The 27,975-nt window shown below is 37.9% G+C and overlaps 2 protein-coding genes and 1 long non-coding RNA gene across 3 annotated transcripts in view; 2 read left to right on the top strand and 1 right to left on the bottom strand.

The window, feature by feature from the left end:
• PBLD (phenazine biosynthesis like protein domain containing) overlaps positions 1-15,834 on the top strand; it is an 80,043-nt gene extending 64,209 nt beyond the window's left edge. Inside the window, exon 9 of the mRNA XM_049810856.1 lies at positions 15,721-15,834. Within this exon, the coding sequence (XP_049666813.1) occupies positions 15,721-15,755 (35 nt within the window). The 3' untranslated portion in view covers positions 15,756-15,834. The remainder of the gene's footprint in view (positions 1-15,720) is intronic.
• Positions 1-27,975, bottom strand: part of MYPN (myopalladin) — a 47,378-nt gene that overhangs the window by 17,255 nt on the left and 2,148 nt on the right. The window contains exons 2-11 of the mRNA XM_049810853.1: positions 18,693-18,868; positions 17,083-17,134; positions 14,812-14,959; positions 13,366-13,437; positions 13,010-13,151; positions 12,038-12,061; positions 9,877-9,993; positions 8,766-9,135; positions 7,216-7,806; positions 4,608-4,755 (exon numbers count right to left, since the gene is read on the bottom strand). Of these exons, the coding sequence (XP_049666810.1) occupies positions 4,608-4,755; positions 7,216-7,806; positions 8,766-9,135; positions 9,877-9,993; positions 12,038-12,061; positions 13,010-13,151; positions 13,366-13,437; positions 14,812-14,959; positions 17,083-17,134; positions 18,693-18,868 (1,840 nt within the window). The remainder of the gene's footprint in view (positions 1-4,607; positions 4,756-7,215; positions 7,807-8,765; positions 9,136-9,876; positions 9,994-12,037; positions 12,062-13,009; positions 13,152-13,365; positions 13,438-14,811; positions 14,960-17,082; positions 17,135-18,692; positions 18,869-27,975) is intronic.
• Positions 18,736-27,975, top strand: part of LOC126043012 (uncharacterized) — a 33,534-nt gene continuing 24,294 nt past the window's right edge. The window contains exon 1 of the long non-coding RNA XR_007507323.1: positions 18,736-18,833. This is a non-coding gene — a long non-coding RNA (uncharacterized LOC126043012). The remainder of the gene's footprint in view (positions 18,834-27,975) is intronic.

Raw genomic sequence — 27,975 nt, 5'->3', positions numbered from 1 at the left:
GAGCTCGGGTTGCCTTTCCTAGGTGATGAGTTCTGCAAGCCAGGATCTTTACCAGGAATACCTGTCTCTACTTTGTTGTTGATCAGATCTAGTTCTTGAGAAGACAGCTACAAGTGGTTGTTCAACTCTTCATTCCCATGATTATTGGGAGTTTATACCTACTGATATCAAGATCTGGTAATTTGTCTTGGTCAGGTTCTTAAATCTCTTCTCATTTCTAGTACAGAGCAAACAAGCTTCTGTGAGGACTCCTTGTGGTTTAACTCCCATCCTTAGTCCAAAATTGCCTACATTGGCTGACCTTTGAGAGACGCTGTGAAACTTGTTTTTGAGCAAGATTTTTGGAGTGATTGAATTAAGGAATTAAGTGTAATTCTTGTGCTCTAGGGAACAGAGTTCTTGGTGATTCTTGGGACCTTTCTGAGGCTGACTGCTTAGTATGGGAACTGTGAGGAGATGATTCTGTTTGATCAGCGTTGGGATGTTAGTGGTGATGTGGCCTGTGCGATGAGTTAGATTCTGCTTATGGTTTTACAGGCTGTGGGTTTTAATGGTCTAAAAGCTTCTGGACAAACCCTGCGTCTCTTCTGCTCTGAAAGTTCTTATAAAGTATTCCCTAGCAAAAGTAAAGAATATTCATGTGAGGGCTGTGCATAACTTTCAAAACAGCTGTAGGTTTACTCTTTGTCCTAAAAATAAGGTAGTGACCATGCTGCTATCTGGGTCTTACATAAGACACAACCAACCAGCATTGCCACATGATATTCTTCATAGTAAATGACACAGATATGTCAGCACAGTTTGTAGTTCTTATAACCAAAAGCTATAAATTCCTTTATTACTCTATAGGATTTTGAGGTTTAATTACCTCATCTTTCTGTTTTATATTATTTGTATAGCAAAGTTTTGAGGAGATAATATCATTAATTTCTAAGTTTTGCCTGTAAAGCTGAATTTCCTCTATTTATAGTCCCATTGGTGAAGCCTGTAAATGTTTTCAAATACCAGGGTAAAAGAATCAGTTTGCATTATACATTTATATTTTTTTCCATTTGCCAAAATCCCCCCAAATTCTCTGTCTGCCCTTTTCTCCCCACATGTCTTTTTGTTTCTACATGACATGTACTAACTGAACATTACCAAGATATTTTACTTGTAAGGAAAATAAAAGGCCCAATGGACTAGACTGACAGATTTTGGGAAGCAGAGATAACACTGGATGTACTCTGCTTTCTTCAAATGGTGCAGTAGCCCAGACACTCACTGAAGTTATGAGACTTGGATGCTCTGTTTCACAGGATTTCAACCTCAGCCTCCAAGAGGAAGCTCTGAGCTCCATGCTAATAAAACATTATGGGGGTGGAGATGAGTGGACAGGGAAGTTTTTTGTCCTTCTTGTCCTCTTTCACTTTGCAGCAAGGACGAGAATCCAGGTGTTTGTCCTAGTTACTAGGCAGGAGCGTGATTCTCTTTTTCTCTCTCTGTCTCTGTCAGTCTGTCTATGTTTCTTTTCTCCAACACGAACTGGAAGAAAGAATTCTAGCAGCTTCCTCAAACAACCCTAACCATTAAGCTGAAATGGTCTCTGAAATGTCCTGCTAAAGGAGGGCCTGTTCTACACTGCCTGAAAGTCTTAACTTTTATTCATTGAGCTGGAGAAGGTGAGAGAAAGGCTCGGGTCTCCTGGTGCGGAAGCTGTTCTGAAAGGTGTAATTTCCAGATTTTTATCCTGCTGATAAAGAATGCTTAATTATTTGTGCAACCTGGGACAGCACCAACAATACATGTACCCACTGGCAAGGAGTTAGGCTGTCCTTATGGGAGTTAAGTTACAAATTTGACTGTCTTCAGGCCAAGGAAGAAACTGAGTGAAGTCTCCTATATTCCAGGATTTGTCCTAAGAGGATTTGTCGTCTTCCTGCAATTGCATAAAGCTAATCCTCATTTAGTGTATCTTCTGTTTGAAAGAACTGAGCAAATCTGACTGAAGACATTTGGTAGAACTGAACCACATTTTTTTCAACACTCCTAATTGTGATGAAATTTCACCTGGCAATATAGCACACTACCATCTGCATAAATGACAGGTATGGCATTTTTTGTCTGGTAAAAATGACAGCTTGTTATTGCATGTACTTGATCAAAGTTGCAGCTAGAATCTTAGCAAAATCATGTTTGTATTTCTGTCAGCACTGCATGATTATCATAGCTGTAGAAGACCAGAGACTAATCTGTTCTGTCTCATGCAACGTCAGCGAAATTACCAACTATGTTCTGATTCTGGATTTCTTTATTGTTGGTGATGAATGATGTACTGGATGAAACAGAAGGAGTACATCTGGATTATTAGATATCATGCTGAGTGCATAATGCTGACACTTAGGAAAATCTTGAGTTGTAAGCTAAACACTTTTCATACGGAAGTCAATGATAGATAATAAATAGAGCACCAGAATGTAAATCACTCATGTTCATTACTGCACTTTATATAGTAATATAAGACAACAACAGTACTTTAAGGCACAGACTTGTCATCTGCAGCTTTCATTCTGGATGAACCTACATGCTCTGCAGATATTGTAAATGGGACCAAATGCTGCTATTGAAATATGGGGCTACAATACAATTTGCTAAATAAAAATACGCTATAGGACACATTTTATGAGAATGAATTTTTAAAATAGCATGTAGAAAATACAAAGAAGCCAACACTTTGAGATTCTTTTTGGATGCTGTACTCCATTCATTATGCAGTGATCTCTCACACGGAGGAGAGAGTTGCATTCATATTTATGAGAACGTGAATGAGAAGCCCCTCCCTACTATTATAATAAACAATTTAATGCAGATATGCTATATATAGGTTGAAAATGTCTCCTTTTTAATTCTGTGTTAATTAGGAGGAAAAGGAAAAAACAGGACAAAATCTATGGGTGTGAATCCAGCACTCCAACATATTATTCTCACGATGTTGACTGTTATATAAATGGCAAAGCAATAGGAACTTTGGTAAATACTATGCATCCTCTCATCTCTTTAAATAATCACTGCTTTTACTGAGGAGAAAACTCAGCCTCGAATTTGCTGGAGTCAGTCTGAGCAGTGGTTTTCCTCAATGTGGAAGAATAAAATCAGAAGTGATTAGAGGTGGGAACTCTAATGGCGGGGAAAATGAGGGAACTTTTATTGAGCAATCCTAAAATTGTTTTGTAGTTCATTACCACTGGCATTCTAATTACCATAACAATTAGAGAAATGACAGCTTTGGAGTTTTCCAGTGTTTGGGGGATTTGGGAATCAAGATTTCGGTTTGCTCTCGTACAGAATAGCGAGTAAGTGTATAAATAACTTTTGCTGTCAGCAGATAACTTTGACACTAGTAGTGATCATTGTTTCTAAAGGGGTTATCATGCAGTTAACTCGAAAGACTGATTGGTATTTCACAGTAGTGCTCTAAATAATTTGTTTTACTACCATAGCAAACATAAATTGTAACACTTGTGATTCATCTGCAAAACATACCGCTTGCCAGTTGTTTTACTCAAAGTGCTTTGGCAGCGTGATCTGTCAGAAAGAAAGGTCAACAGCAAAATTAAAAAAACAGGGATTACACTGCAGTTGTCCACAGAGGGTAATTTGCTCCAGAGACTCCATGGCTTTTTGCTTATCTTTGCATGTTCTCTGTCAGAAGGGCTAACAGGCGTTGTGAAGAGTTCCCTTGTTGACGACAGATCAGGGTAAACCATTAATTGCTGTGTTAAGCCTGAGCTGGTGGGACAGCTGTGGAGGGCTCTGTGGCCACGGTGAGAGTAGCACGATCACCGACAGACAGAACAGCTCTCTAGCAGTCCTTAGTGTGTCCCACTGTTACCTGAGGGTGGTCGAACCTGATTTATAGTGATTTCAACCTCAGAGTATTATTTCATTTTTTATTTCTTCTTCACTTTCATAGACACTGCCCAGATCCAGTGAATTTATTGATTCCAGTTAAGAATGAACTGATATTTAGTTCCTTGAACTCTGTAAAAGGCTTGTTATTTTGCTAAATTCTAATAATGCTAGGCCTGAAGTTTGGTGTACGCCAGTAACAGCTACCAAAAACTTTGTTAAGTTCCTCACAAGTCCCTGTCAATTCATTTAAGTTGGGAGATTTGGAAAAATAGGTCAAATGCTAAAAATAACATTCTGTATTTTAGTTCAACCAAAGAAGAACTAGAAACCTTTTCTTAACCAGTTTGATTACTCTTTAATTTGTGTTAAAAAAATAGTGTATGAATGTGTATGTGCGCAGCGAGTTGAGCAACTTGTGAAAAAATGAAATCCAATGTACAGAAGCTTCCATGAAAAGAAAAAAGTTTTACATTCCTACCGGTCTGTAATAGAGATGATCAGAAATTAAAAATGCTACTCAGCCACAAAGTAAACCCTCTACAGCTGCATCCCCTCATACTTCCTATTTAAAGCTCCTGTTTGCTATTCCAAACCAGTACTTGCCACCAAAGCTCACTCCGCAAAGTAGCATAGCTGGTCAACTGCACAATCCACAAGTCATAATACATGTCTTGTTCATGTGTAAAATTTATTTTAATAACACTTGGTTTTCTTACCTGCTGACTACTTTGTTGATTAACATCCTCTCTGAAATGCAGTTTTCTTTCCAGGTCCTTTACAAGTGCAGCTTTATTTTCCCGAATAGAATCATCTGTTGCTAACGGCAGAGGCTTCAGATTTTTCTTTGTTAATCCCTGGGTTGGGCTATTAAAAGAAAATTCTGATACTAACATGCAGCAACCAGTATATATTTTTTTTGTCACCTGTGTGATATGATATGTTACGCTTCAGTTGTCTGGAGGAACCTACTATTTATTTACGTAGAAGCCAAAGCACAATTTGGGATTTGATTTTTTGATACTATTTTAATGGTGCATCCCATTCCCATGCCAGTAGGAATTAAGGACACACATCTTAAAGAGAATAAGCATTATAATACTGTAATAAGCCTCTAAGTTCCATTTATATTTATCCTGGAATAATGATGTCACAATGAATGCTAAAGAAATGTATATAGGTATTACCATAGGTATACAATTTGTACATTTTACTGGATCAGGCAATAATTTAAAAGTTAATACATTTCCTCATTATCTTTATCTCACATCTTCATTGATCATTTACTCTTTCCCTGTACTTTTACTTCTTTCATTTCTCTCACCCTTTTATGGCACCTGACATCAACAGTTCTTTTTATTTTCATTTTATAGATGTAGTCTGTTTTATTTTAGTAAGGTTTGAAAACAGTTAAATTCTTAAATAGGACTGTCAGGAGGCTGTGAGAGTGCACCACTGAAGCACAGCAGCAGCACACTACTAGAGAGTCTGCAACGTTCCAGTAGTGGGATCCCAGGACTTGGGATCTCAATAACAGGGGGTTGTCGTGGTTTAACCCCAGCCAGCAATATCCTGAGCGAAATAAAACTAGTAGCTTCCTAGCTACTAGGAAGACAGTTAACTCTATCCCGGCTGAAACCAGGACAGTATCCAGGTAAAAGCTAAAACTGATGATTGCTGTGCAAGATACCTTCCTTTTGTTGTTCCACAGACATGGTGATCTCTCACTGCTTTTGTAACCAGAGTTATTATAATTGATAATGCCAAATAAGGAAGCTGAAACTTCAATAGATATTCACAGATTAGCACAGATACTGTTCAGGTTCCTTCCTGATCTTTTGTGCCCTCACTTTGACTCTCTCCCATGTAGAGATCTAGATTTGAATCTCAGCACGATGAGCTCCAGTTATGTGGGAATTCAGCTCTGGCCTGGGACCCAGGAAAGATGAAATGAAGAAAACAATATTTAACTACTCTACCTGGTAGGCATATTGTAAGGATTTATTTGGTAATGCCTGTACAGCAGTTAGAAAAAATAAAGCACTTTGCCAGGGTTAAGTGTCATTAATGCAAAGAGAACAGTGCTTGAGCACTTGTGCACCAGCTCTGAAGGGGAGGAAGGCGAGTGGATGAGTAGTTGCAGTTGTTTTTTGCTTGCTGTTGCTGTGTTGTGAAAGCAGGCCACAGGCTTGAGATGGGTATAGTTAAAACCTTCACTGTGAACCTTATAACTTTATTGTGTTTGCCTGCCCATGATGCCAGGGCCGTGAAGGCCTCCAGGCTCGTGCCACAGGGTAATGGCGATTATGTGGCTGTGCTGGGCCACTAGGAAGTCTGTGAGTAGGAGTGCAGTAATGGTTTGAAGGCAGGGCTTCTTGGCACACAGAGTGGTGAATGCTATGTATACAGGGACACTTTTTTTTCTGTTTTAATTACAGATTGGTTGATGTAGTATCAGCAGGATAAGTAGGAGATTGTGACTTGCTGATGGCTATCACTACCTTGAAGTGTACCATTGGTAAAAGGTGGAAATATTCCTTCCTTTATGCCGAATTTGAAGTTCTATTAATAAAAAATTGTATCAATCTGCTGGCGCTAGCCATGCTAACACAAGGTTCACGTAGTCCACAAAAGGGATATTAATTTCAACTCTGCTAGTAAAGAAGAAACTCTTAAGGCCACGACCTTTCCAGTACATCGTCATCCTTACTTGCTTGTATGGTGGTAGCCATTTTGTCACAGAAATCATGCTGGCTGTCAATTAAAATATTTATGTGCAGACCATTAACTCTCCTGAGATTTCTGGGGGACTTTAAATATAGAAAGTATTGCAACCAGAAAAATACCTTTACTTAAGTTATTTCTTAGATTTAACTGGACTAAGAAATAAATTATGAGGTACCTTTTAAAACTTTACTTGTTGCTTACAATGGGTAAGAATGTTTTTATAGCTCATACAGGCAAATGGTCTTAGAGTGGCTTACCCTGCAACGTCATGAAATCTCTTTTCTCCCACTAGTACAGTCTTACAAATCTCTGAGCCCCCAAATTCTTGTATATACCTGTTTATAAACTCACATTTCTCTATCTTGAATTTATCTTACCCTTGATGTATCTTATTATAGAAGCTACTATTCCTTGCTTTCTAAACTGAATGTAAATGTTAGATGAAATGACCAGAATATATGAATAACTCACTTTTCTGTTTTATTAATTACTTGCATTTCAGTAAGCTCCCCACTGAACCCTTGAGCAGAAACACATCTTAGTTTTCCTTTATGAGTATTTCTTGTCCCTGCTTCTGCGCATATGGTTTATGCTACTTACGTGGCTGGTGTACTTCTGGGCAGTCCCATAGCATTGGTTGATGGCACGGTAGGAAGTGAAGGCAGAACAGCACTAAGGAAAGCTACTGGATTCTGAATCCGGCCAGTTGGGGAGATAGGAGCAGGAGTCACACTCTGTGGCTGAACCTGTTTTGCACTAGATGTAGAAAGTGTTAATGGAAGCACCATGGATTCTTTAGGGCTTGGTAGAAACTGTTCACTTTTGCTTGTAAACCCTCCTGAAGACCTTGATTGGGCAGGTGGAGGATTTCCTGTGAAATTTTCCTTGTTATTTGTTCTTTGAGTTCCTTGAGAGACATTGCTGAATGTTGTAACGGAGGAGCTAGAACTGGAGCTGGTGGTAGGCGGTGTGGTTTGTGATGGTAGGAACTGCTTAGGTCGGGTATAGCTGAATGCTTGCGAAGCAGAAGCTTTGCTTTGTTTGTACGTAGTTGGGGTGGACTGTTGATGGAGTGAAGTAGCAGAATTCAGTAAAGCTGTGTTGAATGACAGTTCTCTTGTAGATATCTGATGCACCTGCTGTTGTTCAAGCAAGACCTGGTTGTGGAGCTGTTTTAACTGGGTCTGATCACTGCATATAAAACAAAGATGAGCAAAATTGGTCACGAGCCCTGAATGTGCTGGCTGACTACATTTCCATATGTGAATTGGAAGAGAATAGTTCTATATCCTGTGATACAGTAAGAGGTAGGGGAAACTGCTACATGACATATTCTCTTAACATTATGAGAAGAGCATAATATTAGTTTGCTACTAAACTAAACCTTTCCTTCTTCTCCCCTTCTTTGCCAGAGGCACAAAAGCTTTTTGTTTGAAAATTATTTGACTGAAGGCGATTCTTACATTTTAACACATGAAATGTAAATATAAATCTTATTTGAAGATATTTAAGGGATAGCATTGTCCAGTTCTGCTCTGTCACCTTAGTACTTCTCTGCTTGTATAACTAAGAGTAGGATTTGGTTTATTGGATTTTAAATGAGCATTTGTAAGCCAGATTGCAGTTATTTAGCTCCTATTAAAGTGGGCTCTGAAACCAGCATTTTGGCTAATAATCACGCAGGTGCTTTTTAGACCAAGTGGTTTCACATTATCAAACATTTCTAAGTATTTTATCTGTTTTAGGAGGAGATTATGTTTTTGAGACATAAAAGTCATGAGGCATGGTCTTTGGGATTACAGTTGCTAGCTAGTTGCTAGCCCATACTATGCATAAGACTACCTATGTTTGGTTTGGGCAAAATTGCATACTCAGAGTGAGATATAATGGGAGAACCTGCTTTTATTTTACATATACAGAAAAAAATATCTAAAATTGGAGAACATTTTTCCCAAGAGGCATATGCAGAAAAAAATATCTATCTCTGTAGAATATGTATTTCTAAGAGCATGGTTAATTAGGCCAGCACCATGTGGTACTGTCTTTTTTGTTCTGCGTTTGAGTTTTTTGCTCTAGTGCAATAGTGTCCTGGTCTATAAATACTAAATACAATCAGTGATGTTCCTGCGAGTTAGAATCCTTTTACTTACAGCTTTGGTTTAGCCAATACTGGGGGGGGTTCCTTGGATGGCGATGTCGGCTCTGGTATTTTCATTGGCTGTCCATTTATCCTCTCTTGGAAATAGTTGGGTCTGATTTGGTTTGTAGCACCAGGCCCATCCTCTGGTGATGATTCACTTCCTTTATCATCTTCAGGCAGCTTGAAGTGCACACGGAGACCTATCTTGGAACTCGATCTGGGTTCATTGTGGTTCACAAGAACACCTTCAAGTTTAGGTTTGGGGGTTTGATTTACTACACGAGGGGAAGGAGTACATGGGGGAGGTTGATGTTCAGCAGCAATTAAGTTGATTGAGCTCATTGGGTGAAGGGTAGCAGCATTACTAGTGTCTTCAGATGCTGAAATAGCAAATATCCAACTTTCAGTGATATGTAAATATCATAATTATAGTGAAATGAAATCACAGAAGTTACAGTTGGAAAAACTCACTCTGATGTCCTTCCAGCTGTTGGAGTGAGTTGTTTGACCTCATTTGTTTAACAACAAATTCCCTTAACAAAGGAAGATTGTAAAAGTGGGGGGAAAAGAGTCACAGTTCTAGTTGGAAGATGCAGCAGTGGTCTTCAGCCATGTGCCCTGTGAATTCCACTAGCATCTTTGAAATACAAACTTTCTTTTCAGAGAATTCTTTAACTTTTTCATTATGAAGAACACTGCCAGAACTTGAGCTGAATTGGAGTCAACAGTGTACTATGCTTTTATGTACTGTACTTCGCTCACCTCACTGCTTAGTGCCTTGACAGCATAAATCACGTAGGCAGTATGAAAGAATCTGTTCTGAGGTTTCCTCCTTTGGGCTCTGCACCAAAGGGTTATTGGAACAGCAAACTAGACAGTCCACAGAGATTCCAAAAATGGCTATTGCCGAACTCTTGAGGTCAGCAAGAGTTGTGTTTTTGGAAGGGCCGTGTGGGATTCATTCCCTGATGTTCCTTGTTCCTTCACATTTCTAATTGGGGAAGGACATTTTGAAAAGACACAGCAATCTGTATGTTCGATAAGCAGCCTGGACGGCACAGTGCAGCAGGTGGCTCTGCCTTGTATTTACTAGCAAGCAAAGGACTAAAACAAACTCTTACCTTTGACAGTTAGATGAGCTATACTGGATACTGTGCCGTATTTATTGCTTGCAGTACAGGTGAAACTGCCAGAATCTTCTGAAAATACTTCAGCAATAACGAGAGTACAAATTTCCTCTGCAAAGCATCAGAGCAGTGTTATTACTTGCAGTGAACATGCATTGGACAAACACACAAAGCCTTCACTACCTTCAGGGACATTTCCTTAAGGTTTTCCACCTTGCTCAGTTTGATTTTAGTTTCATCGGTATTATCAATTTTGGCAGCCTTTGTGTGCAGCAGCTGTTACCAGCATTGTCTGCAGCAGCTGGTACCCTCTGTGCTCCAGCATGCCCAATGAAAGTGAAGAACAGGTGTCAGCAGTGTTTGGAAAACATTAGAAAATGTTTTCCCAATCATGTGAAGTACAGACTTTCTCTCTGAAGAACTTAGAATTTAATTTAGAGAAATAGAGTGTACTCTATACCCACAACTCACTAAAATATATGTACTTTTATCTCTGCAGATTGAAAGATTAATTATAATTAACTGGGAACAATTCAAGTGGAGTCATTCTGTAAGGTGAGAAGAAATACAAAACACATACATATAGGCTGGCATTTTCCAAAAGTACCAGTGCAGATTTGCAGATAGAGGGGATTGTGCTAATTGTGCTTATAGAAAGTTGCCTTTTCACTTCTTTGTGAAGAAGACTAATGGGCACCAAAAATGTGCTAGCAAAATTGTACTAGCAAAAATTAAATTCCTTCTTGAAAAGTCAGTCTGGAGTTATGACATTCCTGTCTGACGAGTATCTGACATGTCCGGGCAGCAGTACCAGCTAACAAATACCTAAGGTGACAGGATTTTAAATCTTTCATTTGGACGAGTAGCTGGGGTGGGGAGGGAGAGTAACATCTAAAGTGGATTGAAATGTGGGCTGATAACATTTCTTCACCTAGTCAGTGACTATTTTGCTACCATTTTGCAAGAAACTTTCCTAAAACCCTACAGGATTAATATTTTACGAGTATTTCTGTAGAAGACCATACCGCACTTAACTTGATTGTTTCATGTCATTGCTGAGGAAAATCCAGTAGCAACAAAGAGATGATTTGCTAACAACTATAGAAGAATAACAGTTTATTATAGTACTAGGATCATAGAACTAGTTTAAGGCATCATAATATCTAGTTTATAGTACTTGGATTTGCCAACCAGTGCATGCATGGAAATCCAGATTCCTTCTGAACGAGCAGTAGATGATGAGGCAGTGACAACTGCACCCAACTGATTACCCTCTGAAAACTGCTTCACATTACTCAGCAGTGATGCCACTGGACAGTAAAGGAACAGCATCGGTGGGTTCTGGTAGAAGCTCCATTTATTCATTCCTAAGTCTCAGCGAGAGACATTGCAGAGAGAGGAAGTCTCTTTCAAGATACTTTTTGGGGTAAAAAACTTTTAATAGGGCAAGGAGAAGAGTTACAGAAGTTTATATACTGTAAGAATTAATACTCCTTTGGTAATTTTCTATCTTAAGAGGGACAGCTTTATATTTTTAATAATGAAAATCATAACCAAGAGAGTGATTGTCTCATGGAGGAGAAATCCAGATCTATAAGGCTCCTTTGCTCAAATCGTGCAGAGTAGCCTACATTCTGCTCTGACCCTTGAAATTAGCAAATCCAGACACTTTTATAGGATTTGCTGATATCAGGGGTGGAACACCTGATGTGATACTCTCATATTACGCTGGTAGGGAGCAAAGGGAATGGCTGACATGGCTAAACATCTGATGCAATGTTCCCTAACTGGTAAACTAGATAAAAATAGCTCAGTCCTACATCATCTGGTGTACTTCTGAACCTCAGATATATAGGGGACCCTCATACATTAATTTTGTTAATCTTTAGCTCATAAGGTGGTAACATTTAGGTCCTAATTTAGAACTGGGTCAAAGCAGAATGGAAACATTTTTTTCTTCAAAAGTGATAGAATTAATTCAAATGATATGTTTATGGAACAGTTTACAATTAAATGCATCTCACTAGTAGTTACAGAACATGGTGAAAAGAAGAAATGTTAATTAAATTATGGAGTTTAAATAATTAATATTTTGTGAAGTTAAATCACCACATTTGTAAAATCAAAAAAGTATGAGCCTTTTGATGATCCTTACCTGGTTCAGCCATAGATCGTGGTTCTAAAGGGAAGAAGAGCAGAATTAGTAGATTGAATATATATACTTTTGCCAATATTTTTTTTTCTTAAGCACTAAATATGAAGCTTGATCTTCTCAATATGATGCAATACTCCTTTTGATCCACTTTTCTGTTTAAGGGGTGCTGGAGACAGCCAGGCCTTGTACTCAGTGGTATGTCAAATCCACTGACAATATGAACACTTATGAAAACTTTTGAGAACTTATGAATAGGAAATAAATTCTGCAAAAAGTATTTTTTTGCAATCTTAGTACTACTTTATTGTGTCTCGAAGACAATTTCTGAAACTATTACAGACATGAAATCAAGTTATGATAAAACATTGTTTAATTTAGGTTTGATTTAGTGTGGTATTTAAGGAGTTTCTGTTGAGTTTTAGCAATTTTAGCATTCCAGTGACTTATGAGAAAACTGCAGATGTTTTGACCACATTTGAAAATTCAAGTAGAAGTATATGTTTACAACCTATCATGTATTATGGGCACACACATGTATCTGTAGGCATGCTAATGTGTACATCAGGTTACTTTTGTGGATAAAAAAGCAATCCGCTGCCCGTAAGCACTATTACAATAGCACTTAACTAAAACACGAGGGATCTACAGGCAACAGAACTCTACATAAATGGTGCAAAACCAAAACCAAACAGCAGAAGTAAGGCTGAATTAGAAAAGGACATTGAAGTAGCAGAGGGATCAAACAGAAGGCAAAACAGTTCAGTAGTTTGGGGAATCTCAGACAAATACTACCTGTGAGTATGCTGTTCAAGTAATCCACAGTTTTGCCTTCTGGAACCCATATTTATTACCATAAATATGGCTTTTATAGTTCTTACCATTGTAAGAAGAAATTCAAAGTGTTGCTATGTTAGCAATTTTGTTGCTTGCCTCTATTTTATTAGACACAGTATTTCCACGCAAGAAACATACTTTTCTGTAATATCCTAAAATCTGGAGAATCTTCTATCAGTGTTCCTTCTCTATACCATTCAACCCTTGGGGAAGGAGCTCCTTTCACCCGACATTCAAAGACAACAAGCTGCCCCTCAGAAGCTGAAATATCCTGTAACATCTAATAGAGAAAATGAATAGACAGTCAGTAAATGTCTTATTGGTCTGGAAGTAATACTGGTTTCAGTAAGATTTCATAAAGGCACTTAAATCCTTGGATGGCTTAAGAAATGCAGAATTCCTTTTTTTATCTTTGATGGCTCGAAAATTTTAATTACCTCTCCGTACAATTAATTGACCGCTTTAGTTTTCAGATATGTCATAGAACAAATTACCTTTGTAAATACAGGAGCAGCAATTATAGGTCTTCCATCCAGTCCTTGCAAATAGTTAGTGGGGCTCTGAGCCTGTAGATTGCAAAACATCACGTGAATGAACAAATGAATAAAAGTTGCTCTGTTGTAGACAACCGCTAGTGATCTTCCTGGATGGGTTGCTGCCTGGGTAACAAAAATGCTGTTATTGCCTTTTTGAGTTAATTGTGGCAGGGAAAACTTCACTGCAGTGTATTATAACATCTTTCACTGATATTTCACTAAGGCAAATCTACGTAGGGTGCTTGGTAGTAGTCTCCTTTTAAGAATTCTTACTTACAAAATTTATAGACGTTAATAGGGAAAAGTTAAGTCAAGTCTTAATCTTGTAATTCTTCTCCTTTGCCAAAACCAAACAATTTACAGAGGTGGTATATCACCCTACTGATCCTACTCAGTGAAATCAGAATTAAGTTATTCTCCTACTGGAAAACTTCCTTATATAACTTGATAAATAGAGGTTTTCATTTTAGTCAAATAGAAGCTGCCCAGAAGAGCAGAATTAGTGATTCAGTATCTCAGGAAGCATAACCAAATTTTTAGATGGTGTCTTGCAAGTCAGCAAGATTAAAAGTGGTAATTTTTGAGATACCTATCACTTTTGACTTAGGCAACCTCTGGCAAAATGGCAAAATGTCGCAAAGGCTTACTTCTGTCCTCTTTGTAGTCAAAAGTAAACATGCATTACTTCACCTATTCAGTATCTGTTTATTGGTTACCACCTAATTCTAGGCTGTAAACATTGAAAAGGCAGTGTAAAGTGAGTTTCTCATTAACTTTTCAGTTTTAAGTAAATATGGCTCTTCTTTCCTATTAGGAAATGCCTGCTAACATTAATTAGAAACTCTTTGATAGGGATATTAAAATGTTATGTGGTACATAAGCATATCTACCTGTAAAAGTAAACATAGTAGTGAAATTATTTAGCTTAGAATAAGTTTCATTGAAAGATAATTATTTCAAGTGAGTTCTGTAGAGAGGGAGAGGAAAAAGTTACCGGCTGCTGCTATTGAAAGTGAATGAGTCAGTCTGCAATGTGAAGAGGCCAGCGAGCTGAGTTACGCATCCAAATGCCCTTCGCGGCATGCAGTCTCTGACCTGCTGGAGCGCACACAGATGCCCGCCGCTGGCTGAGCTATCGGCAGCTGCTCCTTCTGCTCACTGCGCAGAGATGCCTGTAACCTGGGGATGAAAGGTTCCCTTCCCTTTGCCAGGTGCTAAAGGTTAGCGAGTAGGCAGATCTCTTCTGTGTATGCCACTACTGCGTGGCTGTAAGGTTCAAAGCTGAAGTTCAATAGCGGAGCAAAAACTAGGAAATTTGGGGGTCCTGAGTCACAAGCTGCAGAAGAAAGACCTTCTTAAGACCTTGCTTTTGGTCCCTGAAATTCAGCGTATTGTCTCCCCTACCTGATTAACTGGTGTTGACACAGGCTGGACAGGTACAGACACAGGCTGTACCATGGCAGATGGTGCCTTGGAGGTTTCTTGATGCTTGCTTGCAGTTCTAACAGCAGGAGATGCTGCATTCAGGGAGGTGTCAGCTGGCTTTGGTTTGCTGTGAAATGTTAACAAAAACAAGGTCTCTATTGGGAAGCCAGAGCTACGTGTGTGTCCTTTAGTTATGTCTGTCCCAGTTACATGTCAGCCCCAGCCTCACTTCTGGGATTGAATTCCAATTGATCTAAACTGATACGTACTCCTAGGTAAACTGCATTTTATAAGAATCAGGCTGCGTATCTTGCCACTCTAATCTCTCATGCTTAGTTCAGTTACACCAAATGTAATAAATGACCTGGATTAGCCTAATGTGACTTGCAGCACGACAGCGGATGCTAGTTTCTCAGAGGACAGTGCTAGTTTCTCCTGGACTGCTCCCTGAGCTTGTATAAAGATTTGGGCCCATAAGGTAATGAAAATACCATGGTCTGCTTGGATACAGATTCAATAATTTACTGCTGAAAAATAAAAAAAGAGAGTTATGCTTTCTGAATATCATGCAGTTTTGGTAGACTACAGCTTCAGTACTCTTCACTTCTTCTAGGTTGTTTTTATAGTGAAGTAAAAGAGTTGACCCTATTTATTTTTGTTGCTAAGTAAAATAATGTAGACGATGAAGAGATGGTCTTTTTATTCAGTTTGAGGTACGCACTAGCGGCTCTGGAATGTACCACAGGTCCCCCCCAGGAAAGCCAGCCTTCAAACCAGAGGAAGCCTTACTCAGAGTAAACATACACTTCTTGTGATCACTGATTTCTCTTTTGAAATTGTGAACTTTTTTTTTGCACCTGTTCTCATACTAATTCCCTTTAATTACAGGTGTTCAGATTCATGTGATGGCAGCTGGAAGCTAAGCAGAAGTAAAGACACTTCTATTATAACCAAACCTGATTTTTTCATAATTCTATCATTTGAGGACGTCCCACTACAATGTCAGAGCAGCATTCTTTTTATTTTTTTTTTAAGAAATACAGAATGCAATACATTACTTCACAATTTAATGAGGTAAGCAACTTAGAGATGCCTTCAAGTGATCAGGATCATGGTCAAAACTACATTAACAACTAATGAGGTGAATAAGAAAAAAAATTATGCCTGAGACATCTGGAAAAGTCTGAGGTAGAACTTGTCCCAAAACCTTTAAGATCTTCTTGATCTTAAATTTAATATAAACTTTTACATTTATTGAAGTCCATAAACCAATCCAATCTAGAGTATTTTAAGACTTTGAAGTAGAAACCACCTAAACCAGGATTTGTTGTCAGCCTGAAGTCTTCAGTCAAACACACTGCAGTCTTTTGTATTTGCATTTTAAAATAAAACGACATTTGTAATGAGTATAACCCTCCTTAATAAATAATGGAAAAACCCCAGGGTGCATAAGTCTATCTGATTAAAATTTCCTCTTTATAAAGCACTGGTTGCTTTTGGGGTTGAATTAATGCATACAAAGGAGTTCAAAATAAAAGATTGATTATTTTAGTTTTCAACCAGTCTGATTCCCCATCCAGTTAATAGAAAGACTTTGATTCTGAAAGATATAGATTTTAGAAGCATTGGATCAGGTTGTAAATGCACAAGGAATAGGTTTCATCTAGGAAAAATAAAATTATTTCCCAGGTTTTAGATTACATCTGACACCTTTTCTTTCTTTTTATATTTCAGTAGTCTTTTATACCCATCATTTCAGTCTACTCTAGTTCATATCTATTAATTTCCTTATATTAAATCTAAATAATCCATGTATAGCCATCTTCTGACAAAAACTTAATGACATACCATATTTTCGTGTGAGAAATTTTACTACACTGTTTTTCTAAGATGCTTAAATCAGCGTTTAAGTTGGGTCTAGTCAAATGGCATCTGTTTTAGTAAATTAATTCTAGTAGTTTAATCTTTAAGGTAACGTATTTCTCCTAATGTTTATATTTAATATTACAGTTTCAATTCTTAAGCTAAAGTTGAAGATACACGAGCAAATGTGTATTTGTTCCATAGTATTTTTAAAACAAATAAACAAACACACAAACAAAACCCAACCCAAACAATCCAAACAAATCCCAAACAAAAGCCTAATGTTTTGGAAGTTGCAATATATTAATGGAAACTGAAATGTCTACACTTGTGGGGTTTTTCAACTGTAAGAAAAAATATGAAAGATGTAATTGATGTTAAACATACTGATCCATTTCGTCTTTGATGATTTCGCCTTCAGAGTCAGAAGAAGAGACTCCTATGAGAAAGAAAAAAAATCACTTATCAGAGGGGTTTTTGGAGAAGTTTATCTATGAATGATACAAGCCTTCAAATTTCTCTAGAGCATTCTAAGGATATATATTATAAAGTTATGCCAAAACAGAAGATCACATTGCAGTGGAAATGAACCAACGTTGTACACTGTGTAAGATGCAGAACTGCTATTGACATAAGGCAGATTTGGGATGAGGCGTGACTGAAATGAGGAAAACAGCATCCAAGAGTGAATGTATACCTGGGTCTTCCTCACGTTCTCTTTAAAATGCCACTAGTCTGTAATTGCTGTTGTGAATCAAGTAAGAGCTTTTTTTTTTTTTTCACAGACACATGATACTACCAGTTAAAAAAAAAAAAAAACAGGGAAAAAAAAAGAGAGACACCTGGAATTGTAGCTATTATTCTTAAACTAGTGCCTTATAGCACAGCTTGGAGAAGATACTAGCTCCGTTTACTAACAGCTGTCTTACTGAGACATTTTACACTTCTGATTCAGCCTTCACTGCGTTTGGAAATTGCATTTTCTCTGCAGTTCCTGCCAGTGAGTGTCTCCATCAGCCATGGCTTCCATCCAACATCCACGAGTTAGGTAAAAGCAGGCCTTGGCCCCAGTCTCGAGAACTAGTAAATCCCTGCCAAGCACAGACATCTCCCATTAATGTCAGGGGCAGTGCAGGTACTAAAAAAGGATTTGTCCTTTCACTGTCAGATTAGAGACGTGAAAGAAGAATAACAGTAGAGCAAAATTGACCTTGTATTAAGTAGGGTAGGTGCTTCAATTTATGAATGGTCCCACTGTGGTCAGTGATGGTACTCACAGTATATTTCTCTGCCTGAGAAATGGAAAAAAGACAAAAGGAAAAAAAAAAATTCTGTGTGTTTATTTTAAATTTGTAATCCTGCTAGCACAATGATGGATGCAACCTGAAACCTTACCCAAAAAAGTGTTAAAAAAAATACAATAAATAGACCGCTCTTAAGCCAAGTAGGATATATTAAAAAGCATAAGGAGAAAGAAGAGAGACCTAAATCTGCAGATATATAATCTGTTTTATTTACAGCATCTTTTGTGTGAGTAAAATATCAAATTGCTGGCATACTCATTTTGGTTACGAGGTCCCAATAATGGTTTAGGATGAAGCCGTCCTATATTCAATTTGTAATAATGACAGTAGGAAAAAGGGGTTAATAAGAATTGGACACAAAGTTCAGGTTCTTATATTTCTGTAGAGTACCACAGACAAAAAATACAAGGTGGCATCAGAATCTGGATATTTCTAGACTTTGATCTTTCTATGAGAGACATAAAATATCTGGGAAGCAACACAATAAAATTATATGTAAAGGGCAGTCATTTGTCTGAAGCGTATTTTACAGAGAAGTAATAAATATGTTAGTAATGATGAAAAGTGTTGACTTCCTGCTGTGTATTTTTTGTGACAAATCTATTCCACGGTTAACATACAAAATACATAATTGTATCTTAATCCTGTATGACCAATTTCAACAACCAATTTCCGCAAGAATTCTAACATTACCTTCTATGTAAATCTCTGCAGAAGTGGAGTCTGTTCCATAGATGTTTGAAGCAAAGCACGAGTAACGTCCTGTATCCTCCTCAAAAGCTTCAACAATAACCAATGAGTGTTGATCACCTGTCTGGGTAATTTGAATGTCTGGTGAGTTCTCAAGCTCCTTCCCTTCACAGTACCACCTGCAAGGCAAAAAATATTATCAATGCAAACAACTTGAAACTAGAATGACAGTGTTCGAAGTCTTTCTGATGATAAATGGGTGGGTTTTAGCCTGAAGATTCTGACAGAGTACTGCAGGCAAGTGTTGAATGAACAGTCATAGGAATAAAATATTTATGATTTTCATAATATCCAATACAGCAAATAATAGAGCTCCTTTCTTTGCAGTATGTAAACATAGTAACAAACTAGTTCATGTAAGTGACTCTAGCACATATTTTTCTTGATGTACAGATTTCAGTAGCAGAGTAGAAGAGCTCTGAATTTGGAACGCTATCAGTCCAGCTCTGAATTTCTCTTGAGGTACATTCAGATCTGTGTTGTGGCTTAAAATGTAGCAAAAACAAACCAAACAACCCAAAGTGAACAATTTTGCCTCAAAGTTGTGATTCCAAAGTTCATGTTGGTTCAGAATGTGACTGAAATTTATTATAATGTTACTCTTTGTTTTGTCATATATTTAAGACAATCTGATTTTTATAAAAGGTGGCATAAGTGTACCACAAGGAAAGAGAAGTGATCTGTTAACAATATAGAGGTACTTCCTTACAGGGACATAGCCAGTGGGACAGCTGGACCTTGAATTCTTTTCTGCATCATATTTCTGTGTTTCTCTTTTAAATCCAGCTACACATCCAAAAATATATTGGGCCTTTTAGAGACTTCACACTCTCATCTGAGGCATTCCTAAGTCTCTCAGTGTTCAGAAGGGTTGTTTCAGTAGAAAATGCAGGAATCCAAGCAAAATTAAAAGCAGCACGTGAAGAGACAGCTACTTAGAATGTGTTAATGACAGGAACAGTCAGCTCGACCTGAGAGCTAGTAGGAGGGGAGAGCAGGCCTGATTGCTATTGCTTGTTAATATGGAAAAGACAGAAGAGAAAGAGAAAAAGCAGGTGAGTTTGCAGAACCAGATTCAAATTTAATAAGACATTCTAGGTTTTATAGAGAAGTTGTAGTACTATGTATAGGGATCCAGAGTTAAACGGTTGGGATAATACTCAGAAATACCTGTATTTTCAGATAACTACCTGAATTTGAAAAGCCAAACTAAGGTGCCTTCATCTTCAGCATAACTTTTCTCATAAATACAGAGATGTGAAACTCCACAAAAATATTTGTATTTTCTGTTTTCTGCTGCTTTCTTAACTATGTATGATTGATTAATATGTCTTGTGCATGTGTGAGTGGAGGCTGTCATACTGATAACATTTTTGATTCAACTGATTTTTTAAAATGAGTAATTGTTTCATCGAACTTTATATGCTAACTTGTTAAAAGTACCCACTGGTTTTTAAGTGCATGCAAATGCTATCAAAGAAATGGCAAATGTATTTACTATTATATAGTACAGCAAATAACATTAGTTGTGGAAAGGATAGGGATAGGGTTTTGTGTAGTAAATTGTAATAATTCATGTTTCCTGGCTCATACTGTAAGGTACTTTGATACATTTCCATCTCAGATAATTTAGAAAAATGTTAATAAATAATTTTGTTTAACCATTCAATTGTATGCAACTCTTGGAAGCACAACTTTTTACAACAGTTTGTGCTACAAATTGAGCATAAAGAAACCCCCAAATTAATATCTTGGAAAAAAACCACCACCCTGTAAGACAGTCCATACCAAAGGAAAACTAGAATTTAGTAGAACTATAAAGTAGAATTGAAAAAGGAGCCTCGAAGGGGCTATGGGGTGTGAAGGAGTACAGATCTGGAACTTAAATGCTGATTACATAGCTAAGAAGTAAACCATGCGCTATTTGTGCACCATCAGTCCTAGCTGTCCAAGATGGCTTTCTTAAAGTAGACAGGGTATTCCCCAGTCCACTTCGAGTTCCACATTAGTGTAATCTGTAGCTGTACAGTCAACTGACTTGAATGTACAGCTTGGAAAGCGTACAGGTCTCCCTGTTATGGAGGGAAGCTCCTGCACTGTAGAGTGAATCATACCACTTAACACAATTTCCCCTTTTAGAAAGGCAAACCTTTGCAGCTAGAGAGCTAGAACTTAAAAGTCTTGTTCATGTCTATGTCTGCTTGCTTATCCTCTTTTACAAGCCTCCGTTGTAACAAGAATTGAAAAAGGGTCTAAGAAAATGACTTTTATGAATTTAACATTTCCAATTGCAACGGACAGTCATGTCGTAAATATCATCATGTTAAAAGAGGATGCCAGCAGGGTGTAAAATGTCCCAGCTCTCTTCCCTGACATTTCACAGCTGAAGGACAGCTTCACTTCCCTAAAATACATCCACATCCTTCTTGCAGGGTTTTACCAATGAGAAACTGGCACTACTTTATGCGGAGCACTTCAGACAAAGTTACTCATTTCTCTTCCATTTGAGCCTTAGGGCTCTGATAGACAAGCTCTTGCAGATCTGGCAGCAGTACTTTAAAATGTTAAAATCCTGATGCTAACTTCTTTGCTCGAGGTTTCTTGCTCTGAAGCAAGGATGGCAGGTTCAAATGTGTTCCCAGGCCCAGCTGCCCTAGTTCTGGTCTAATGAAAATGGGTTTGCACCAGGACATTAGGCACGTGGATCTAGGATAACTGAACCATAGAAATTCTTCTATATATCACTTTTGGTAAATGTTAATAGCCATAAAAGAAGGGACTGGGCAGTCAGGAGGCTACAGCTGTGTCTTAAATTGCCACAGATGTTTGTTTGAACTCAGTGTGAGCCACAACATTAGGGGAATATTCCTGTATCCCTTTGAAGTTTGACATAGCTCATTTGCTAGGTTTTCTACCACTCTGGTGGGCAAAATGAGATGCTTCGAGGTACTTTCTGTCAGTGGACAGTCTGTCTAGGACAACACTTTACCCCAGGATAGCTTTCAGCAGCCGTTCATGCTACTTCTCAAACCTTAATGGAACTTGTTTCAGGTGCTTCACAATACAGTTGTAAACAGCGTTCTGGATATTGAGCAAACCGATACAACTTGCAGCACCTTTGGAAATTTAAGAGACAGCTGTCATCATACAAAGGGGAGTAATAACATTGGCACATATCCTAGGATGCCAGGTGAGCTAGCACATGTAAAAAGGTAAATAAGAAATTACTGCATGTTCTGGCTGAGGCTACAAGTCCACCTAACCCAGCATGCTGTCTTGACAGTGGCCAAAAGCAGACACTAACAGAAGACTGTAAGAACAGAGCGAATATATACATGTATGTATATTCATATATTTCTCTGGAGTATCTAACCATTCTCTTTATCTTTTTTAGAAGGTGTGAAGCAGCACTTAAGAACAGTTTTTAAAAGGTGAAATCACTGGTCTTAAAATGATTGTTTACAAACTACCTCTGTTTTAAAGGATTTCACCATCACAGTGCCATTACCATTATTTTCTAGTAGATTAGATTGTATGGTTCTTCACTAACATTTAGTTTGCAAATCCTGCTTTTTATTTATATCATCTTTATTTTGAAAGAATTGGTTTACACTTCCATTCAAAATACATTTCCTTTAAAAATAATGATCTTTCTAGCTTCTTCTGATTGAGCTATAGTGTTCGTATTGCATCATAGTCCAGTCAGGAGCCTTCAGATCCTCTAATACAAACTTCTTCAAATAGAAGGAACAGCTACATCTATTTTACACTTTGCCCATAATGACTTGCCCAAATCTGGTATTTTCCCCACTAATAGCTAGATACAGTGGGTTTTTTTTAGACTGGCTCCCCAGAATTGCATATCACATTTGCTTTTCTGTTCAGTGATGTCCTTATAAACATGTAGATACAGACGCCATAGCTAGTAGCGGAGTCCTTCGTATCTAGAACACAATCATCTAGTGCGTGGGGTAAAGGAACAACTCTACCACGGGTAAGTAGAGGAAATGTTTAGCAGTCCCAAGGGAGAAGTATGGTAATGTGCATTACAAAGTTGATTGAAAAGGTCCTTTGAAATTGATTAGTGCCATTTTAAAGTTCCAGGCCAGGAAATTATATAGGATTCCTGTGATCCCGAAGGGGGGATTTTTTAAATTCTATGCACAGTATGGTTTATTCTGTTGTTTTCAAGAGTTGCAATTGGTGGTAATTGACAATGGTCACATTTTCAGGAGAGAAGACCTAAGGTTCATGCACAGTTTTACGACTACAAGCACAAATTTGGTACATGAATGTACAAGTCGCCTGTTAGGTGTGTAATTCATGTAGGCAACTGTGTACTTTGGGAGGTGAGTCATGGCACTTACTCATGTCTTTTTATATACCTACCTCATGCCTCTTCCTTATAATGTAGCCTTGGTTTAGCATGTTAGCTTTAGCAGATATGAAAAGCTATTAAAGAGAACACCCATGTTCTAGAATTTGACCTCATTTTCAGCAGCATCTTTTCAGAGCATTAAAATAACTTACATGGTACAGTGATATATTTTTGTGTCCACTGAAATGTGGCTCCTCACTCAAGTGACACATAAAGCAAAACACATTGCACAAAATGCTGCGATATAATCACCAGTAAGATATAACAAGTCTTTGTGTTACTAGTGATCAGCTATTCCAATTAACCTGATGTGTTTGTGTAAAGTATGTATTGCATGCCTTTGTGAGGCACGAATCTAATTTCCTATAAGCAAATTTAAAAACACCATGTAAGCTATTTCTTCCAATTATTTTAGTAGTATGTGGGTAGTATATTCCTTTAGTAGACTCAAACAGACAGTGAAGCAGTATTGAGTTAATTCTTTTCTTTGCAGTTATTTTTTCCTTTGACTAGTCCAAAACTTGCAACACAAGTGATTTAAAATTTCAGGAATAAAATTCTGTTTCAAACCTGTGTTTAGTTCTCCTATGCAGAGTGTTCTTTAGTCGCTATTTTTGCCATAATGTTAAAGTATTTTGAGACAAAGCTGAGAAAAACAACGTGCTACATGTATGTTTTCTCTTTGCAATGCTTATAAATGAAAAACAATTCTGTTTTGTGAAATTAAGCTTTATGTAAATCTTTGGTATGGCCATATCTACTCCTTGCTTATTAACATTTTATTTTATTCTTACCATCAAAACGTTGTACGTGGTAGCAATGAAATGTCAGTTCCAAGGGAGTTCTGACATTGAGATACGTGGCATGACTGAAGTAGCAATACTCTCTGTCACTGACATTTCATTCCTGCCATGAATTTTAATGATAGCTTCATCATAGAAGGCAGGTTCACGTTAAGCACAAGCAGTGTCATCTGTTGTGCCAAATTCATCCTAGGTCTTAATCCATTGACTTGACTGGAGTTGCATGTAAGAGAAGTTTGGCTTTCTAGACTTCGAGCACTGAAACAGATAAAGGTTTTCATTTGGCAGCCAGGAAAAGAAAATCTTAATCAATCTTTTGGCTTCAGAGCCTCTAAAAATCTGTGATTAGTTGCAAATCTAGTCTCCTTAAACAAAGCAGCACTAAAATGCACTTTTTAAGCTTTGTATGCCTATGTTAAAGAATGTTTTCATGGAAACCTTATGACATACAGCCTGTTTTTAGATCATCAAATCCTCATGACACTTCCAGGATAGCTGTGTATGCCAAACCATGCAATGTGATTCATAAGTAAAATTAACCTAGGAGTGATGTGCCAAACAGTTTGGAAGAATGTAGGCACCTCTGAACCTGGGAGAATAAGGAGTGCTCTTCTCACGGAGAGGAGTGAATGTTACACCTATCGTTACTCATGCAGAAACAGAGCTGTAGAAAGAAGCATGAGAAGGAGGTCAGCAAAACCTTTAACACTTTGGAAATATACTACACATTTCTCTTAAATGCTTATTTCTAACCTGCAGTATAGTCAGAGTAAAATAACCAATCAATAATTGTAATAGTGTTCTTTAATTGTGAGCTAATGTTTGAGCTAGCAAGAGGCCCATATGCTATAGTATCCATCTTTGTTCATCTCTTCTATGACACTGCATTCAGTGATGATACTGACATATGTGTAATGTTTCATTGAAATGTCTTTCTAGATAGGTAGGCTTAATGAGGTTCCTCTAACATGTGGGTTTATTACATTAAGGCTGAGTTATCTTAAAAAACAGTTGGACAGGTCTATCTGTATTCAGCCAAGCAGGATTTAGCTTTCCATATACTACTATTTCAAATCAGTTCCCAGTTTCTTCTCTTGCTCCACCATCTGATTTTCTGTCCCTCAGTGAGCCCTCGTACGTGCCAGTTAATTACCTACTAGTAACCTACCTACCAATAGTTAGCCTGTAAATTATACTGCTTTATCATTGCCAATGATATTTTGTCACTGATCCATCATGAATGTCATTTACGCCATTTTTTTACATCATCAATTTTGTTTTTTACTATCTTGCTTTCAAACATGGTATCTGTCCATCATATTTTCCAGTCCTTTCCATTTGTGTGATCAGCTTCTTTCTAAATCTCCTGTCTCTAATTTCTCTCTTATAATCCCCATTACATCAGTTTAACCATCTGATTCCTCCTAGTGTTGACTGAGAACCTACATTAAGAGCTTGTTGAATCTTGTTCTTGTTTCACAATGCTCTCGGTTCCCACAGTACCACTTGTACGTTGTAAGTGTATATATTATAAACATTGTAAGTAACTTGTGATTCCTTTCTGTGGTTAAGAGGTCAATTTTAAGTCAAAGGACACAGGTAAGCATGCATTAGCACACGTTTGTCCAAAGGATGCTTGTTTACTGACCTTGGTCATTCAGCTAAGTTGAAGGAAGAAGAAATCATGCCTTAAAGCCAGTCAGCATGAAGCTTTCTTTCATCAGTTGCCACCTTGCCGGTTAGTCCTTTCCCGAGACTACTGATTTTTGTATCTCTCTTGCTTATCTATTAGAATTCTTCTATACTTGCCCAGCTTCACAGATACTGAACTAACTCACCACGAACCTTGGAAAACTGTTATCCTCAAAGCAAGACGGTTGCCAGTTCTGAGCCCAGTTCTGGACACAGTTCCACAACTGTGGCCAACAAGATGCTTCCTTCACTATTTTGGAAGCTTTGCACAGCAGATCAAAGACAAGCACTATTTTTAGTGAAAAAACCCTGCATTCTCATGGTCCCCATACCCCAAAGTACATTATATTCTCTGGTTTCTTGGTGCTGTAGCAATGACTAAAAAGGGCATGATCACTGGAAGCACGTGAATATTTATCACTCAGGCAAGATAATTTTTTTACACCCTTTCTTAGTGTTACTCCTGCATATCGGTGGAGTTGAAAGAATCTTGGATGAACAGGATAAAAGTTTTGTTAACAAGCAACTATGATCAGGAAACTGTTCAAGCAGCTAACATTCCCAGTTTTCTCCTTAATACAGCACATACACGCACGCGCACACACGCACACACACACACAAACACAAGGGGAAGGAGACTTCAAACTTACCCCCTTGTGATTTATCTTTAATTTGTTAGCTTAAATTGTGAAACTGAAAGCTGATCCTGCTCTTTTTCTTGAGTTTGACTCCTTGGGACTGATTTTCTCTATGGGACTTCTTTCCCCCTGTCCCTGCTTCCCTTGGCCTTGGGGCATCAGCATGTGAGTTCTGGACTTCTGTCTTAGCTCCTCTAAGACCCTGATCTGGCTACAAGCATGACTCAGTAAACTAAGTGTTCATTTCTGTTTGGAGCAGTACAGTGCATGACAGCAGTGTATTATCATTGGAAAAATCTGACGGATGCCTGTTCTATAAAAGTGTAACAGCTCCTGTACTGACTGTCATTCACATAAGTAGCTTACTTTATTATTTAAAATAAACAAAATCAAATGTTGAAATAGAAATTTCAATGGAAAAGCTTCAGTTTTGTTGGGACAAAAATAGACCCGAGTTACAAAGATACCCGTCATCTAATTCTGTGAAATCAAGCAGTCCCTGAATTGGGTGCATAGGCATCCTGGCCATCCCTGGATACTCGGTGGGATGAGTCATTGTTCCTGGGTTCTCCGATCTGCCCTTGTGAGGCTTCAGTGACTTTATAGTGTCAGCTTCTAATTCAGATACTTGTTAAATACCTAAACTTAGATGGCATGAACACCTTGTCCATTTTACGTATGTGTCAACGGCATAGGCATGATGTGCTGTTATAAGGATGGTGGTGTGGCCTTCTGGAGAAATAGATAAAATTAACATTCTGCGCCGGAGTATAGGTCTAGAAACAAACAATTCAGTGTTCACCTTTTCTGAATACAAAGAAAGCCAGATTGAGTTTGTGTACAGGTCTATATACATAAGAGAAGATTATTTCAGTTGTTTTCTTTGTATTATAAACTATGAATGATGAGAGGAAAAAAATATCTTTTTCATGTCCAGGGATCCTACTGACATTTTTAATATCAAAAAGATTTATCAAGGCAAGTGCTTGGAGAAATAAGTCTCAAAGTCTTGATAAGCAAGAGAAGTCTTCAGGGAGTATTGCTACTATCTAGGGGATGATGATATTTCCTGTCTGTTTTCTGACAAAACCTGCAAATTTCTGGCACTGTTTTCTCTTTTAATCAGATTCCTCTATGAATTGAAGGGCTGACCACAATACAAAATTTATAATGGCATAAATTCCACCAAGGAAATGCCTCAAAATTGTTAATGAAAGCAGTGAGTTTAGATATGAAGCGTAGTAGAAAGCATATTCTTCCCAAACAAGGCATTTCCCCCAGCTTTAGAACTGATTACTCTTCTGTAAACAAATAATTTAGTCCTTTGGAAGTTCATATTCCTGTCACAGACAAGACACCCTGTGCGGCACCAGGGGTCAAGGTCTTGTTAGGGACCGAGAACCTACATGTTACTATGGAAGGCACTAGTGGGGCAAAATGGTCTGGCAGTCACAGTTCAGGGATCCTATGAGCTGGGCAACTTCTTGTCTTCATGACAAGGCTGTCCACAACAAGAGGATTCATTTGTAGATCCTATGTACTTAATAGTGTGTTGTAAAAGCTTCTTCATTCTGAAAAATTAGCAGCTGGTGTGCCAGAAATCCAAGGGAGTGGAAGGGAAAGATTCTTTACGACAAAAATCTTTGGAGCTTCTGTCTTGGGACGTTGAGATAGTTTTCATTTGATGATTGTGCCTATTAGTTCAGTGAGAAAGA

The sequence above is a fragment of the Accipiter gentilis genome, chromosome 9 (genome assembly GCF_929443795.1).
Source record: "Accipiter gentilis chromosome 9, bAccGen1.1, whole genome shotgun sequence".
NCBI classification, from domain to species: domain Eukaryota; kingdom Metazoa; phylum Chordata; class Aves; order Accipitriformes; family Accipitridae; genus Astur; species Astur gentilis.
Note: the sequence above shows the minus strand (reverse complement) of the source record. Positions and strands in the feature narration are given on the sequence as shown.